This window comes from Clarias gariepinus, chromosome 12 (assembly GCF_024256425.1).
Source record: "Clarias gariepinus isolate MV-2021 ecotype Netherlands chromosome 12, CGAR_prim_01v2, whole genome shotgun sequence".
Taxonomy (NCBI): Eukaryota; Metazoa; Chordata; class Actinopteri; order Siluriformes; family Clariidae; genus Clarias; species Clarias gariepinus.
The window spans coordinates 11,437,795-11,456,157 of record NC_071111.1 but is presented as its reverse complement, the minus strand read 5'-3'; the positions used below and the strand labels follow the sequence as shown (position 1 = coordinate 11,456,157).

Sequence of the window (18,363 nt, the reverse complement as noted above, 5' to 3'; positions counted from 1 at the left end):
ATGAGAAATAAACCGTGCCAATTACAATATACATCATTCAACCAAAAAATAAATAAATAATAATAATTATTATTTAATTAATTAATTAATAAAAAAAAAACAGAAGTAACTGTTAAATTGTTAAATATGTTTAGTAATAATGAGGAGTAGATAAAATAATTTAAATAGTTCTTAGATTCTCTCTCCTTCCTGTCTCCTATTAGAATACCTTGTATTAAACATTACCTTGTACATTACTGTTCAACACTGTACTTGCTTTCATGCTTTCTTACGAAAATTAATGACAACTAAGACATTCTCAAGGTCATTGACAGTTACATTCAGAGTGATGCTCTCTCACAGACGGGTAGTTTTGCAGAACTGGAGGACTGATGACATTTCTGCTCTTTGTACGTGAATCACGCTGGTCTCACATTCTGCTGGTGGTTTCTCCTGTTTGGTCAGAGCATGGAGCAGCCTCGTGCGTCGTTCTCTGTGTGGCCGAGCTGTTGGGGAGAATCTTCCTCTGTTGGAATCCTAGCGCATCTTGTAGTCGTGAGAAATAGCTGCATCACAAAGTTGCCCTTTGAAATCCAGCTCAAAGGTGAAGTCCAAGTCTCGCTAGAGAAAAAAACACTTAAATGAGGGCCTCAGTGGATTTTTGTTTTCCATCTGTTTTGTCAGATACAGGCTTTTTCAAAGGCATCTAGAACATCAAAAAATCTTGGAGGGAAATTGCTGACTAAAGAAAAAAAAATAAATAAAAATAAAAATAAAAATAAATATATATATATATATATATATATATATATATATATATATATATATATATATATTTTTTTTTTTTTTGTCCTTGCTGTCAAAGATGTAACATAAAAGCTAGCACACAAGCAATCTAATAGTTATCCAATACATTTTTGCAAAAAGTGTTGTTATTAACTAAATTTATAAAAAAAAAAAAAAGTGTGTGATTCAAAACAATATGCACTCACTCATCATCATCTATACCACTTTATCCTGTGTTCAGGGTCGCGGGGGGCCTGGAGCCTATCCCAGAAGACTTAGGGCACGAGGTGGGGTACACCCTGGACAGGGTGCCAATCCATTGCAGGGCACACACACATTCATACACTGCGGGCAATTTCGGAACACCAATTACACTAATCTGCATGTCTTTGAAGTGTGGGAGAAAACCGGAGCACCAGTAGGAAACCCACCAAGAACAGGGGGAACATGTAAACTCCAAGCACACAGCGACAGGAACTGAACCCGGACCCTGGACGCTGGAGGTGCAAGGCGACAGTTCTAACCACTACGCCACCCTGCCACCACACGTTATCCAATATACTTCCTACCATATAAAACCAATTAAGCCCAATGAAACTGATATTTTGGTTTAACAAGTTGCTAAAACAATATCCAGATTCTTATTTATTAAATTTTTCTGTAAGATCAAAAGTGAGCAAGCACTTTTCTGTTACACATTTTTATTTATAATAATTTTCTCGCTGAAAAAATTCACTCCAGATGAATGTCTTCATTAATAATGGAACAATAACAGTTTAGTTGATCTCCTGTGCGAAAAATATGGCAGTTGATGGCAACTGAATTAAATTGTTAAGAAATCCTAAAACACGCCACGCTGCATGTTTTTTTTGGAGCACCCGGGTGCACATGTAAAATCCTACAAACGCTCATACGTAACTGTGAATGCTCACAATGTGTTTGTGTAAATTGGTGGGTCATGTGTCTCAAGGTAACCTATTTTACAATTTTCCTGGGAAAAAAGGCTGCTCCTAATTGGCAGATGCATGTCTTTAACTTTGGTTTTAGGAAAAAATTACACAAGTAAACCACCAATGGGCAAATCTTAACATGAAGAGCATGATCAGCAAAATCTGTCACATGGACTGTGTCCATGTACACTGTGTCTCACTGTACTTCTGATTTGACAGGAGTGTTGTACTTGTAATGTTAATCTATTCAGTAATAGATGCTAATGCGTATAATCCTAATTGATGTATGCACTCTGGGTGTGGCAATAGTGAATAGTGGTGAGACTGATTTTCAGGAAATACAACCAGTGCACTATACTGTACTACGGTTGCACTAATTATTAAAAGATCTTTGCTTCATTTACTCAAACTGATAATGGATTATGGAATGGTTTCTGACTCCCATCACTGGTCTCCAACTTAAATTATGTCTCCTCAGATGTCTGCTGTGGGGAAATAATACTGTGACCTTGCATGATCGATTTTTATGCATGAAATTGGGCTTGAATCCGAGATCATACTAATGTACGTATATGTGAGACACAGACTCTACGTGTACAGTTTTAATGCTAAATCCTCAGTAAATCTCTCTAATTTTCCCCCCCTATGTTCACTGACTCACCTCATTTTTTTCATTGGGCTTAACGGCGATGCTTCCCAGTATCTCCTCCCCTCTCCGCACTGTCAGGTAATCTTCTAGGTAAAACACTGTCTGCTTCCAGTGAGTACTTGGAGCATCGGGGGCTAAGGGGGTGAGAGGCAAATAGGTATCATCTACTGTATATATGTGAGTTTATTCAGCAATCAGTATAAGAAAAAGATGATTATTTATTGCAGTATAGGCATATCAGCTTTATTTGTAAGGTGCGTGTCGTCTGAGAAACGGACCTGTGGAGAAGCCAGTCTTCTTGTGACACTTGGTGAACTCGATGTTGAAGTAGGTGACAAGAGCGTGAATGTAGTCATTTCTCTGGATCTGCAAGCAAAAGGCTGAGGTGAAGGTCAGATCCTCCAACTTTACTGTGTAGATGTCCACCTCCTGCAAAGCACACAGCAGTACACAGGCACACAATAAAACTTATTTTGGCATGCTTGATCTACTTTTAAAAATATATGTTTTATAGAACAGGCAGCTCTGTTGTATCATAAGTGTCAAAACATGGATATGGAACGCAACCCTTTCCCTTGCCTGTAATCATTAAATAAACAGCAGGGTTTTTTTTACAGTACTTTCTTGACCGTTCCCTTGTTTATGTCATTCAGTTAAGATGTCAAAAAGAAGAAACAATATGCTTCATTTAAACACTTATTCTCCCGGTGTTTTATGAACTGAAGAGGCATTAATGCTGCAATTTTACTATTTTAATTTGTGTGGTCTCCTTATTCTTATCTCCTCTCCATTCTACATTTTAAGGAATGAAAGGATGCTGTGATGCTACAAAAAAACGAATCACGTCATGCTGCTCTTCTTTTGTGCAAATCACAAAAGATCCATTTTTGCTCGCAGCGCAGTTACCAATAAACTGATGTACTGTACTGAACACGTTCACACCTGCACTGCTGAAAATACAGGACCTTTAATCATTTCTGACTTTATTCACAGTGTTGTTTGAAACAGGCGCCAGCTGGATTAAGCTCTATATTGTAACAGAGGATGCAGCGGAGTTGTAAGCTTTTGCCTCATCATCTGTTCACTCTGCAAAAAAAACAAAAACAATCACCTTCCAAAGCTTCAACTTGCATACTTTTCCTGCCACCAATGCCAACACTCTTGTCATGCTGTAGCCGAGTCTTTGCTATATTTTAGCACAAATGCAATAGACAGGTGCATTAAATTCTTAAACTTAGAGTCCAACATTTGCTTTAATGCCTTTACTACTTCTGAATTGGATTTGTCACTAATATGATATTGAATCCTGCTGGAAAATGGTAAGTCAGAAAAGAATCTCTTAGTATTTTGTTTTTAGGGAACAACAGTGTAAACTGACCTGAAGCATTATGCTTGAGATCATTCAAACTGGTACCTTCTCACAAAAGTAACAGTATGTACTAATAATTTAAGCAAAAGAAACTGTATTTAATCTATAATATAAATATGTTTAACATGTTGCATAAAGGCGTTTCTGTAGAAGTCTGTAGATCTGACACACATTATTAATAATTTTGGTTTTAACTTCTCACTATACAGACTGAACGCCACTCCTTAGCATTGAGTCCATAAAATCATACTTTGGTTTTATTCCATACAGTAGCTGCTTTAACAGCAGAAGAGATGAGAACAGATCAGCACTTAGCCTTCAGAAAGTCTCTTAATGATCCTCAGTCCATTATGTAACACTCACACAACATGTGTCCTGAGGTAGCACCTAGTCAATCTTCTCTATGAATCAGATGAGGGCTTTCACAAAAAAAGATCAACACTCATATTCACATTCTCATATTACGTCTGTCAACCCACACACTTGTGAACACAGAATATTCCTACCTTAATCAGGCAGGAGTTGGTCACTACTTGTTTCGGGTCCACGATATCCACCAGTGGTTCCATCATGGCCACGTTGCGAATGCAGGTCATGTCAAAACCGTAAACGTTCTCCCACCCTAGGAGTCAGTTGGAGACACAGTCATTACTATGCAAGGAATGAAACACTTGTGGGTGCTGGTACTCTACTGTATGGTTGTCTTGATCATCACGTTTTTGTCTCTGGTTTTTGTGCTGTTGACTTTCTGTCTGGCATCTGTTTTTGTTCTCCCTGTATCATCTGTTTTCCTGTTTTGGTTCACTGCCATTATTCTTATTTTTGTTTTGTTCAGCATTAAAGAGCCTTTTGTTATGTTACCTGCTGTTATCCTGTTTCCCTGTTTTGTTCGTCATTGTCATTATAACTAGGACTAACTATAGTTCCTAGACACAGTTAACCATAGTTAAGCCATAATTTTTATGTTTGTGTTTGTGTCTCGTGTTTGTTTTGAGCACAGTGTTTCAGCTTCACTAGAATAAACAACAAGAGGGTTGTGATGCCAGGCTGGGCATGCCAGCATTTGGCTTTGATCCTTTTAATGAGCTCTTTCCTGAGTTCCTGAGACTTATGCATGTACAAAGTGCCTGTGATGTGATAGAATTTGCCCCCACTGATTTTTCTCCATAGAGCCAGTTTTGCAGGGTGAGCTTGGCCGATCCTAAGCCAGTTGAGTGGAAGTGGGCACACTTTTTTAAGACAATATTTATATGTCTCACAGCAGCATTCCAGTCTAGGAAATGGAGTGGAGTTTATGCAACTAATGAAAAGGTTTTCCAAGAAACATTTTGGGATGGAATCTACTTTAATCTAAAGCAAAGGCTGGTGAGTAGCCAGGAGCAACAGAGTGCATCGGTACTGCTCAGGATGGTTCTGAGCCTGATAGCGCAGAGAGCCCAGAAGGAGACAGAGAGCCCAGCTCTGCTGCAAACCATGCTGCCTGCTCAGTATCCTGTGGAGGATGATGAAGTGGCCTCCTACTTCAGGTATGAATCATGATCTGTTCCATGTTATAAGATGCCTGAATCATGTCCCATTCCATGCAGTGTGATCCCTGAACTATGCTATGCTCTGCCTGACATAAGCTCTTTTCTGTCTAAGAAACACCCTGTCTTTCCCAACTAGACCATGCACCAGCCAAACCAAACCCCTCTAGTGCCAAGGACACTTTGCTGCCCCCACCCCCTTTTGTGTTTTTACCACTTCCTGGCTTCGGGGCTGTATTGATTACCCTATTGTCTCACTTGAGAGCATCAGGCAGGTTCACTACCATGTTATCCATTTCTCCCGGTTTCAAAAACATCATGCTCATCCTACACCCTAGCCAAAGCCTTAAGAAAGAGTGCCTCTTGTTCAATCTAAGTAACTGTATCAAAAGTTCTGACTCCTTGCATTTGCCAAGCTCCAACCCAGTGCTAAGCTCCAGCATTAACCCAGTCCCCATGTTAAGATCCACCCAAATCAAGCTTTGGTCCAGTACCCTTGCCCAGATTTGGCCCTGTGCCCATGCCAAGCCCTGGCTCAAAGTTCACAACTTCCCCAGGCCAAATGACTATGCAAAGCTCCACCCTACCATCCATGGAAAGCTTCCACTCAGTCATCATGCTCAGTGTATGATAGTGAGTTCTGCTTTGTCTCTTTACAGCCACCCCTTAGGAGGAAACAGGGGGGGCGGGGCATTCTGTCATGATCCTTGCATATATGTTTGCCCTGGTTTTTGTGGCTACTACAATTTAGAAGTAGTAAAGACATTAGTGCAAATGTTGGACTCTAAGTTTAAGGATGTAATACACCCGTCCCTTGACTTTTGTGATCTATTAGTCTCTTATGTTGGAACTTGTCCAGGACTTCAGATCCCAGCCTGCTGTTCTCCATTAATATTGTCCTTGACTTCAACTGTTCTGTTTTATTAGTTTGTCTATTTAAATTTAGTGTTACTTTTAGTTAGGTCCTAGCTGTTTTGTCTGTCATTGTTCTTTCTCTTACTGTTACCCAGTTTTGGTTTACTGCTGTCATTCTCTTTAAAACAGTAGAGTTTTTGAACATCCATTTATGATGACATGAATCGCACAAGCACATTACTGTACTTACAGTGATATGAATTATGGTCATACATGATGTTCTAGGAAACATATAAGAATTTTCAGCAGTGCTCTGGTACACACCCATTATAAACAAAGTGTAGGTTAAAGTAACAGTAGCAAATGTGAAAGCAGAGTGGAGCAGGAGGAGGAGAGGAGGTGCGAGCACTTGTGTAATGTGTCAATGTGTGAAATACGGATGCTAACATTGAGATTCTTTGGCAGAGTCATCAATCCTGAGCATATGCTATTAGTAGGTATGATGATCTGATTCCATCTGTTTGACATTCACTGAGAGAACCATTAAAATATAACAAATAAAAATTTGTAATTATTACTTCTTTTTTTTTTTTTAGGAATTGGCACACGGCTGTATTGAGAAAATTAAATTACATCCAAACATCCGGTTCTTGAATTGGCTTGTTCTTTAATGAGTGAACTATTAAAAATGCTCTGGATCAGTTTGACCATATGGTGATATTCTTGTTGAGTATGTTTAGCTCTTTGCAAGAAGGAATGTTTCCCCCAAGGCTGGGGGGCTGTATAGTGTTTAAATGTTAAACTGGATATGTGAAAGTGATCTCATGTACTGTATGTCCACATGGGATGAGGTGGATAAATGAAAAGAGTGGGTGCCGTAGATGGTTTTTGTTACAAGCCAGAGCACCATGAGGCATTCTGAGAACAAGAAACTGACACCATCTGTTGTGTGTGCAAGGAGACATTACTGTCCCTTCTCTTCCCAAACATTTGATTAGTTATGTGTTTTTTTTTCTGATTTATGGTTTTCTTGCTTAGTAAACAAGCCCAACCCAGAACTCATGCTGGATAATTAGTATTAGGTTTCCTCTGGACAACCCTTAATTAGTGAGAAACCCTACTGTAGTTCGAATCTTTATTACGAGATCTTTAGTCACTTCACTATCTGGCTTGATTTATTCATATGTTAATTAAATGGTGTACTGGGTTTGGTGTGTGTGTGTGTGTGTGTGTGTGTGTATATACTTACAGTGGATTTTAAAGTCTTTGTACTGTCTATCCTCTATTGCTACCACATATAGTGTTGCTCTATCTGGGAACATGAACCCTCCAGGCTTCTGAAAAAGGTCAGGATCATATCACTTATGTCACCAAACAGTTATGATATTTATTTCACACAACTACTATATCGAAATACCAACATACAACAAGTAGCTCCGATTGAGTAATCTCATTAAACGAGAGGCTATTTATGTAGGATTCATCCCTGTGAACGTAAAAGTCAGCTCATATTCTAGAGCGGAATAAGTGGACATATAAAGAGAAACATTGCAGGACTGTCCACCACTACCGTGGTTTATTGTCTTCACCGTTTAACTACATACAGTACAGTAGTACTGAAGAATTTGAAACTACGTTCACCTCTGTTGGTCACCAACTCTGCCAGTCACGGAAGGATATGTATTGCAAAAGCAAAATAACTGGTTAAATAAACAAACAAATCATAATCTGTTGATACAGTACTGTTGACACTCATCACGCTGATGTATGCAGCAAATATTTATGACTTGAACTGGGTGAATCATCTGTAATGATTCACTGTAATTACAGAAAATTCAGTTAGTTTGAGAATCATATACATCAGGCATATAGATGTACTGTATGAACCCTAACAGTATCTAACTGTCCATGTTTACATGCGAAGATTTTAATCAGACCAAATGAAAACAGAATCTCCGTTTCATTTATACAGTAGCAAGAAAAATATGTGAACCTTTTGGAATTTCATGGTTTTCTGTATTAATTTGTAATACTCCTCTGTTCTGATCCTCTGAAAGTTCTTTTTGGCGAGGCATGGCTCTCATATTCTTGTGCGTATTCTTCTCAAGCTCATTTTCGTAACAAGACTCTAGGTATGCTAATGCAATTAGCTTTTATAAGGTCATTAACTCAAGGATTCACATACTTCTTCCACTAGCACTATGAGGTTTTTACGGTTATTCTCAATAAACACAAGGAAGATCGGAATTTTTCGTTATTATTTTGGGCACATTATATTCGTCAATACCCTTGACTTAGATGAAGATCAGGTCACATTTTATGACAAATTAATGCAGAAAAATTAAGAAATTCTTTCCACTGTATGCAAGTTACACACAATCTGAATGCATGGAGCATGCTTTAAAGAGAAATTTTAAATAAAAAGAAACATATATCAAGTGTGTTCAGCATTTTAATCTAGGGCTATCTTTAATCTATAAGTTTTAAAACTGAACTAAATTGAATTACCTTAACCGATTGTGACCACTGTAAGGTTGCCCGACATTTCAATTGTTACCCATCTCAATACACAGTGTTTAACATTAAAAACTACTGTGGGTCTCACAATAAATTTATATTTTTTAAATAATGTTAATGAAAGTTTGGACAGTACATCATTTGTCCGACTGTTATAAAATTGCAAGTTAGAATCTTAAATCTAATGATCAAAATTCTAATGACCAGAAATTGATCGAGACTGAATTGGGGAGAAAAATAAGCAGGAAAAAAAAGCCCACTGCACCTCCCACGCTAAAGTTACACATCAGGCCAAGTAAACATACACAAAACACATAAACAGATTCAGATAGAGAAACTAGTCGTGCACAAAGGCTTAAAATGGCTTGCATTTAATAAAGTACTGAAGGCATGTTAACTCATACTGTTCAACAGAAATTTCATTCAGATTGACCCCGATTGCTATACACATCTACTGTACGTGATCATTTTTGTCACTTCTAATAAAACAATCAGTGAACTTATTTACTGTAACTGCTGTGTGTGAACATAGCTACTAACCAGCCATTTGTCTCTGGCGTAAATGACAGTCTTCAGCATGGACTCGTAAAAAAGGCAATATCCCATCCATTCAGAAACAATAATGTCCACCTGATCCACAGGCAGTTCTGTCTCCTCCACTTTCCCTTTAAAGATGGTAATGACTGCAAGACAATAACACACATATACAAAAGAGATACACATTATGCAAATTATGTCAAGCCTGTGTTACAATTATGCAAAGCCTTTGTGATATAAAGGTTATCTGAACTGATTTTGTCCTCTGCAAAATTAAATGGAGAGGAAGAAAAACACAGTGAAAGTTTATGAATGGAATCTGATCTCTTTTTTTTGAAGTTCACGGTCAGCTTTTGCTGGACTCCATTTATTTTGTCTGCCAGTTTTGTCTGACAAGCTGCCAGTCTCCCTTTACTAATTGCAAAGCAATACAGTGCTGAGAGACGTGTGTGTGTGTGTGTGTGTGTGTGTGTGTGTGTGTGTGTGTGTGTGTGTGTGTGTGTGTGTGTGTGTGTGTGTGTGTGTAAGCACACTGCACTGATTCCTCTCCTGTTGACTCAGGCTTTACCCGTTACTGTATTAAAATAAAGACTGTTGAGGACTGATTTAAACAACCCTGTAACACCACAAGATGTGAGTAAGGAAGTGACCGCTTTTTCCTGTGTAACAGAACACTGTTTGCTTAATTGCAAGTATGTCACACTTTTTCTCTTAATAGGAAAAAAATTTAAAGTAAATAAGACAGTTAAAGCCTTAGAACTGTACTCAAGTTAAGTATGCATAATACTCAAAACTGAAATTATGAACATACAAGCAAGCCTGTATATATTCAGGGCTTCAAAATTAACGATGCATTAATCTACTGTATAGGCAAGTTTGCACAAATGGAGTTGGTTTCCTTAAACATGCTGGTGAGATTAAACAAATTTTTTTTGTGCTATATACTTTTTTTCGAGCCAGAAGCCAAATCAACCGTTAAGTACACTAGCCTTTATCATTAAATGTACAAGAGGTATGCAAGTCAAACCAAAATTTCTGATTGTGCAGAATGAAAAAAAAAAACATTAAGAATGCACTTTATTTTTCTATATAATCCTCTGCTACAGTAATGGACTTATCCCAGAGTACTTAAGAAAAAAAAAAGATCTATCCAATGACGGAAACTTAAGCACTTTTGAAAATCGCTCTAGATAAGAACGTCTGCCAAATGCCTCAATGTAAATGCAAATGTTGATTGGTTTTACATCCTTCAATTTTACTAAGCATTTCACTGCATATTGTACTGTGTATGACTGTGAATGTGACAAATAATATTTTTAATTTGAAATTTAAATACAGGTTCCAGTTTGACTTGAATATCCCTTGTATAAAGTTACGATTATTAAAACACAGAACACGAAACAGTTTCACCAAACTGTGCTAATTCTGCATGCCTACTGGAAATCACAATGGTGAGACTAGAATGTGTGAAAAATTGAGTCCTCTTGTGTTTGGGCTGTTTCTATAATTATTAGGCTTTGCTGTATTCTACTGTGGCATGATGGTGTTATTCATTGCCAATTATTGTGGGTGGAATCCTTTCTGCTAAATTGAGACAAATTTCAAAGCCTTACAAAACCTGTTGCCGATAGATGTGTATTTGAACATTTGACTACTTTTTATGTGCATTTTAACTGTAGCCTATTAGCCTTTTTTTATTTTTCCTTTTCCATGCAGTTGACAACTATCCATTTTTTTTTCTTTGAACGGTTGTTTTAAATGTTCTTGAAAAACCTCTGCCCCAAGACCTACATGACAAAACATTGTCAAGCTTGTGGGTCATTTCAGCAATATGAATGAGGTGCCAAAATCCTTATGTGTATATCTAACACATTTTTCAATTGAAGCTCTCAAAGTGAGCTGCCATTTATATTTTTAACCAAATACATTAATCACACTAAATAACACACTATGTTTTTTGTTTTTTTTTTGACACAAGATGCTTGGCTTTTACCATTGTCCAGGTGATTGGATTTGATGATTTTTTCTGAGTACTCTGATATACTTGAGCATTCAATCTGCAAAAAAAAGATGTAGAAAAATTAACAAAATGAGTGTTACATGTTTTATTGGCTTGCTGCTATTAACTGCAAGAATATGTTGAACTCTAGTCCTAAATAACCACTTCTTTTTATAATTAAACCGGTTAAATGCTTTCTGTACAAAAAAAAAGTGTCTCTGTAAAGACACAGTCTCATTCATAAATTTCACTGCAATAACCAGCCAGATGCCTGTGAAAATACTTCCTGTGACTACTTTAATAGATACACCTGCTCATTCATGCAATCATCAATCAGCAATTAGATAGGTAGAGTATTTCAGAAACTGCTGATCTCCTGGGATTTTCACCCACAACTGGCTCTAGAGTTTATATATATATATATATATATATATATATATATATATATATATATATATATATATATATATACGCGCACACACACACACCAAAAAAGGAAAGGCTATAGTTACTCAAATAACAGCTCGTTCCAACATCTCCTGCTTTTCAGCTGTGCAGTGCTGGAGAGTCTGTTCCTACTTCATCCTTAGATTCCTGGTCTTGGCTGACAGTAGTGGAACTGATGTGGACTTCTGCGCTCGCAAGCCATCCTCCGCAAAGTCTGACATGCAGTGTGTTCTGGGATGCCTTTTTCTGCTCTCCAAGTTGACATTTGCGTTATCTTAGCCTTCCTGTCAGCTCAGAATAATCTGCTCATTCTACCCTGACCTCTCTCATCAACAATGCTGCTCACTGGATCTTTTTTTTTTTCTTTTTTAGATTGTTGTGTGAGAAAATCCCAGGAGATCGGCAGTTTCTGAAATACTCACACAAGCTCGTCTGGCACCAGAACTTCCATTCCTGACAATCATTTTCTTTTCGGTTTCAGTGAAGTTCAGCTCATAGTATTTATAAATATGCTTTAAGGTGATGAACTGAATAAGAAGCTCTTCTCTCTCCCACTCACTCTCCCACTCTCATATGCAGAATTTTTTTTATAACCCTAGAACTAATGAAATTTCTCTTCTCAAATCTGAGCTACTCCATTGTGTAGCAGTGTTTAGTGCTGGGATGTAGCAGAATTCTCACCCCATAGACGTGCTTGGCTCCCGCTTTAGCAGCAAACATGGAAAGGATCCCCGTCCCACTGCCCACATCTAGAACAATCTTGTCCTTAAAAATGTGTTTATTGTGGTACATGGAGTTCCTGTAGGTCAGTGTTCTCACCTCATCCTTTAACATCTCCTGTCAATAGAGCATTTTAAAATAGAAGAGTGTGATTCTGACCTCAAAGTGGGTGATTTTCTGTCACATCCCTATAATGTCACATGTCGTATCCACATCCACATCCAAAACATTTAATTACTTTATTTATTATATTTTTATTTAGTAAAGAAACCATATCATTCAACTGTTTATAGTTGAGTTTACATCCTGTTATTCCATCACACAGCTTACCTGCATACAGCTTTACCTTCAAATGGTCCAACACATTTTTCTTTGAAAAATGCTAAATAAATGCCACTGCGTTGAAAAGGCAGTGTAAACACTTGAAAACTGAAAGACCCATTCAAAGCATAGACTCTCAGGTTTCAATCTTGCTGCATGACTAGTGTGACATGTAGGACACCATGTACTGTATCTTCTTTTTTATAAAGTGAGACAGATATCTATTATCACCCGGTTGGGATTAACTGATACACATCTCTCTTTTCTTTTATTTTCTCTTCCCTGTCCTGTTTTTCTCCATTATCAGGAATAGCTCCTTTATCTGCAGACAATTTGACCTGACCCAAAAAATCAACATGTACCCATTTCATACTGCATCACAGATGTGCATATTTGTTTAAAGTGAATGTTTTTTTTCTTCTATAGATGTGAGTAGTTTTTTAGTAGGTGGGCTAGAATCACTAATATATTTAAAGATTAAATCAGACTAAATTGTAAAACAGAATAGTAAATATATTTAAGCAGCAACATATGTAACAATTTAAGGTTCAGATATATGATAACAATAAAATCACAATACCTAAATGCCAAACAAAATATGAGCAAGTAGCCCATTTGAAAACCTCTGGAAAACCTCTTTCAAAGCTAAGTTTTTATTTAATTTCTTTAAAATATATACATTTTTGACAAGCACATTTAACACAACACAATGTAAAAAAAAATACTGACAATGCCCACAAACCCATTCTGATAGGGGAACCCTTGACAGCTTTAGTGATTCCTTGAAGAAGGACAGGCTGAAGAGCCCTTAAGTGTACTTTAGCAATTTGCAGCGCCAATATCTGATTTAGCTCATTGACTCACAATGATGTCCTTCAAAATATAATATTGATTTTGTCACAATATAATTTTTCACAGGGAACTCTACATACAACTTCACTGGAAAACAAGTTAAATCAAGCCAATATAATTTTATACTGTGTACCTCATGAATGCCAAAGTGGGCATATGAGTCGAAGTAGTAGTCTCGTGAGGTCATTTCCTCTGGATTGAGAAGTTTGGCCATTTTACCACGCCCAGGGCAGGTGGACAGTGCTGAGACATGTGGGGTATGAGGGGGACAATGGACATGATGAACTGAGGCCATGAGCTTAGGCACAGGGGGAGGCTGTGATGAGGGAGGATTGCCAGTGCTCTGCTGCTTCGGCTGCTGCTGCTTCTGCTAGAGCAAACAGAGTTAAAACAATCATTATTATTTTTTTTTTACTAACTTTAAACTTAAGTCATTACCATTCCACTGGTATGGTTGTAGCATGAGGCATCCTATTGGCTTATAAGCTAGAACTGTTTTTTTTTTAACTACACTATTGGACTAGGATGGCATGGTGATGGAGCAGGTAGTAGTGCTGCCTCTGTGGGACCATGTCCGCTGGGTTCTCTGAATCCCAAGAACATACCAGTACATGGACTAGCTATGCTGAGTTACATCAAGGTGTGAACATGTTTGTGCATTCGTCCTTCAATAGGCATTCTATCAAATTTGTATTTCCACTCCATGCACAAGGTTCCCAGTATTGGCTCTGGATCCACGACAACTTGATTAGGAAAAAGTGCCTACTGAAGAGAAAATGCATGCATAGTGTTTGTGGCTTTAGGGCAGCAGGAATAAGCACAGAGGATAACTTTGCCTCCTTACTGCTCCTGGGTCCTTGGTTTGGTTTTGAGGTTTGCTTGTTCTCTCTGTGATTGTTCTGTTTTTTCTGGTTTCCTCCAACTTCTTAAAAATATGTCAGTTTGGGGATTACACTTGACCAGGATGGACAATGATTTGTTAGGATTAGGAAATAAAAGCAATGCTTAATCTCGTGCATACAGTGTTCTGAACGTGCAGCTAGAGATGGGATGAGCCCCTGGGAATCTACTACACCGGCGGCTCCTTCACTGCAGCACCAAGGACAGCGCTCACAACAACGCCGGCTTTTCGTAATAGAGACGATTTTTCCCCCTCACATCATCGATCGCCATAAGTACCGACTGCGGGAAAAATGAACCCTGCAGATTTATCCGTGCTTTTTGTGTTTTCTTTCTTGAACCACGGAATGGAGCGTCGTCGTCCGAGGCCAATAGTCGGTTGTCCTTTTTGACCGCGCGCTTTGTAACCTCAGTCCACGCGTGTTTTATAGCCTGCGGGAACATTCTGCTATGTGCATTTCTAGAAAGAAAGAAAAAAATCACTTTTTTTCTAGCCTGTTTGTCATCAGCACATCCTGGCTGTATGACTGTTATCCCTCCTCTCTAGATATCGCATGCAAACCTGCACGGCTTTTCTGCTTTCTGCATTCCTAGCCATTTAAATTCGGCGCTTAGACATTTCCGAACTCATCCAAACGCGCAAACAGCTCGAGAACACGATTTGCATTGTTCTAATCGCAATGCACTCTGTGTCACGAGGACCGATCGGTTACACAAATGCATGTTGGAACTCACCTCCGAGCTCTCAGCCTCCGCCATCTTTCTGCGCAGGAGCAGGCACCGTGATGAGTGCCTCAGTCCCATATGAGCCAACGGGATCCGATCAACTCGAAAAAAGCACAAAATATCTTATTCTTGTCGTTTTTTAGTGCAATGTTAGCCTATTGATTTCTTTGCAGAACTTTAGCATACCCTGAAGTATACAATGTGGCATGCAGGTTTATTTTAGCCTAAAAACACACATACGCAAATACTTCTTCTAAATCAAGAATTTGATGAAAAGGACTTTTGAAAGAGGTTTGTTGCTTTGCGTCCTTCCATCGAGACACGAGCTGAGCCACAAAACAGACAAGTCCTGTAGTCCATGGTGCAAAGTTAACAGAAAGATCCTAGAAAGCACTTGAAGAAACCAGTTGATCCTGTAAAAAGCCTCAGCAGCAGCCTCAGGGTCTGGCACTGCTGAATCACAGCATCGTTGCGAAGCGCACACATCCCTTACTGTACATATACAGGGATATAATAGACCATTTTATAATACACTCCAAGGTTTTACAGACTGTGTATCCACCCGTGATTCGAGCGCATTGCTTTTCTCTCCAGAGAAAAAAAAAAGTTCAGCCCCGAATAGAAGAAGTTGGCTCTGTGTTGCGCAGGACAGGAGCGGGTTAAAGCGGATGAAGTGCATGGAGATGATCCCGAAACTAAATCGGTGCCTCCTACACGCGCAATGGCACCTCCACCTGCCCACACATCTTCCACACTGACTGAACGCCAGGCGCATTTTTTTATTTTTTATTTTTTTTTTTGCCTTACACTTAAATGCATCGAGGATATTTTTATTTCTCCTATATTGGGCATCAGCTTTATGGTTTTTGATGTGGTGAGACAGCTGGTCATTTCTGAGCCTGATTTGCTTTTGCAGAATGCACAGAGGTGTTGAATAATAAAAGGCGAGGACACAAGACCATACTCAAACAAAAGCACTAGAGTTATGTCAGTTATCATTATGTCAGATGGTCTGAAAACAAGTAACACTCCAGCAATTCCGTGCGCGCCAGTCTATATTTATCCTCACTGACACTGTATTGTCGGACATCTGGTACATTAAAACAATCGCAGATATTTTCTACCCTGAAGAGAAAAAGGCAAACGTTTTGTTGCTAGAAATAATCTGGATTAATTCATGGGACATTAGGGAGAATGAAGCTAAGATGACAATAACATTTGGTTTAAGAAGAATGACAGCCTATGCACCCTGTCCAGGGTGTACCATTTGTTGTAAAAACAAAAAAGCATGAAGAATGCGGTCCACATAGTTACAATGCATATAGTACTATACGTTAAGCATTTTAAACGTATTTTTTTTCAATATGTATATGTTCACAAAGTGCCTGTAGTGTGTAAGCAAGTGTGTATTGGGATAGATTGGGATTCTGTCAAGGATGTACCCTGCCTCATGCCCTGAGGCCTACTGTGCCCCTCCCTGCACATTATAAGTGGTATAGAGTGAGTAAATCTTACCATACAAATTTTGGAGTGATGGAAATTAAGTTGCTAAATTGTAATGGAGGCATAAACACCTTACCACTATGGTTCTATAATGTTTTATGGATTCTACTGTGTGTGCATTATATGATGTTGACACATGCATGCTACCGTTACCTGTCAATGCAGTATTTCATTAGCCATTACCTGTTCTATCGGCTTTCCTACTTCCCACCCACCAAACAAACAAAACAAACAACCAAACAACCAAATTATTTATAATTTCAAATGCAAATTTAATGTTGCTTTACAACAGTATCTTGCCATAGTAAATATATGATAGTTTTAAATGTTCATCATTCACATGTATATTACATGTAAATGTGGTTGTAAATAATAGTAGATAACATGCATAGAGGAGGAATGTACTATAAATCCTTCATCCACTCACTATCATTTAACATCTTACTTCTGATTGAATGCTAATGTTTATAGTTTTTAACCTTTTGAATATACTGAACAAATATATAAACGCAACACTTTTGTTTTTGCTCCCATTTTTTATGAGATGAACTCAAAGATCTGAAACGTTTTCTACATACACAAAATAACCATATCTTTCAAATATTGTTCACAAATCTGTCAAAATCTGTGATAGTGAGCACTTCTCCTTTGCCGAGATAATCCATCCCACCTCACAGGTGTGCCATATCAAGATGCTGATTAGACAGCATGATTATTGCACAGGTGTCCCTCAAGTTTTGAGGGAGCGTGCAATTGGCATGCTGACAGCAGGAATGTCCACCAGAGCTGTTGCTCGTGAATTGAATGTTCATTTCTTTACCATAAGCCGTCTCCAAAGGTGTTTCAGAGAATTTGGCGATACATCCAACCAGCCTCACAACCGCAGACGATGTGTAACCACATCAGCCCAGGACCTCCACATCCAGCATGTTCACCTCCATGATCGTCTGGGACCAGCCACTCGGACAGCTGCTGAAACAATCGGAGTGCATAACCAAAGAATTTCTGCACAAACTGTCAGAAACAGTCTCAGGGAAGCTTATCTGCATGCTCGTCGTCCTCATTGGGGTCTCGACTTGACTCCAGTTCTTCATCGTAACGGATTTTGACAGATTTGTGAACAATATTTGAGAGATATGGTTATTTTGTTTATGTAGAAAATGTTTTAGATCTTTGAGTTCATCTCATTAAAAATGGAAGCAAAAACAAAAGTGTTGCGTTTATATTTTTGTTCAGTATAATTAGACTGTATACTTTACTAATTTTTAAGTATATACATGACTGGCTTGTTTTGTCTCAATGATTATTAAACAACTGTCATTTCAGCTAATGTTTTGTTAGGTGGCTAAAATTGGAGGACCGATCGGTTATACAAATGCATGTTGGAACTCACCTTTGAGCTTTCAGCCCCCGCCATCTTTCTGCGCAGGAGCAGGCACCGTGATGAGTGCCTCAGTCCCATATGAGCCAACGGGATCCGATCAACTCGAAAAAAGCACAAAAAATCTTATTCTTGTAGTTTTTTAGTGCAATCTTAGCCTATTGATTTCTTTGCAGAACTTAAGCGTAACCTGAAGTATAAAATGTGGCATGCAGGTTTATTTTAGCCTAAAAACACACATACGCAAATACTTCTTCTAAATCAAGAATTTGATGAAAAGGACTTTTGAAAGAGGTTTGTTGCTTTGCGTCCTTCCATCGAGACACGAGCTGAGCCACAAAACAGA

At 38.4% G+C, this 18,363-nt stretch overlaps 1 protein-coding gene across 2 annotated transcripts; it reads right to left on the bottom strand.

Annotated features, from left to right (window-relative positions):
• Positions 1 to 124: 124 nt before the first annotated feature.
• Positions 125 to 15,833, bottom strand: prmt8b (protein arginine methyltransferase 8b). Of its 2 annotated transcripts, none has more exons than XM_053508732.1 (10): positions 15,143 to 15,833; positions 13,641 to 13,877; positions 12,296 to 12,451; positions 11,162 to 11,225; positions 9,172 to 9,314; positions 7,364 to 7,451; positions 4,240 to 4,355; positions 2,643 to 2,793; positions 2,377 to 2,498; positions 125 to 600 (listed from the first exon to the last, which is right to left on the bottom strand). In XM_053508732.1, the coding sequence occupies exons 1-10, from the start codon at positions 15,209 to 15,211 to the stop codon at positions 517 to 519; spliced, it is 1,230 nt and encodes a 409-aa protein (XP_053364707.1). In that variant the 5' UTR covers positions 15,212 to 15,833; the 3' UTR covers positions 125 to 516. The 2 variants fall into 2 exon arrangements, with proteins under 2 accessions (XP_053364707.1, XP_053364708.1); XM_053508733.1 differs by having other exon boundaries at positions 13,641 to 13,874.
• Positions 15,834 to 18,363: the final 2,530 nt, after the last annotated feature.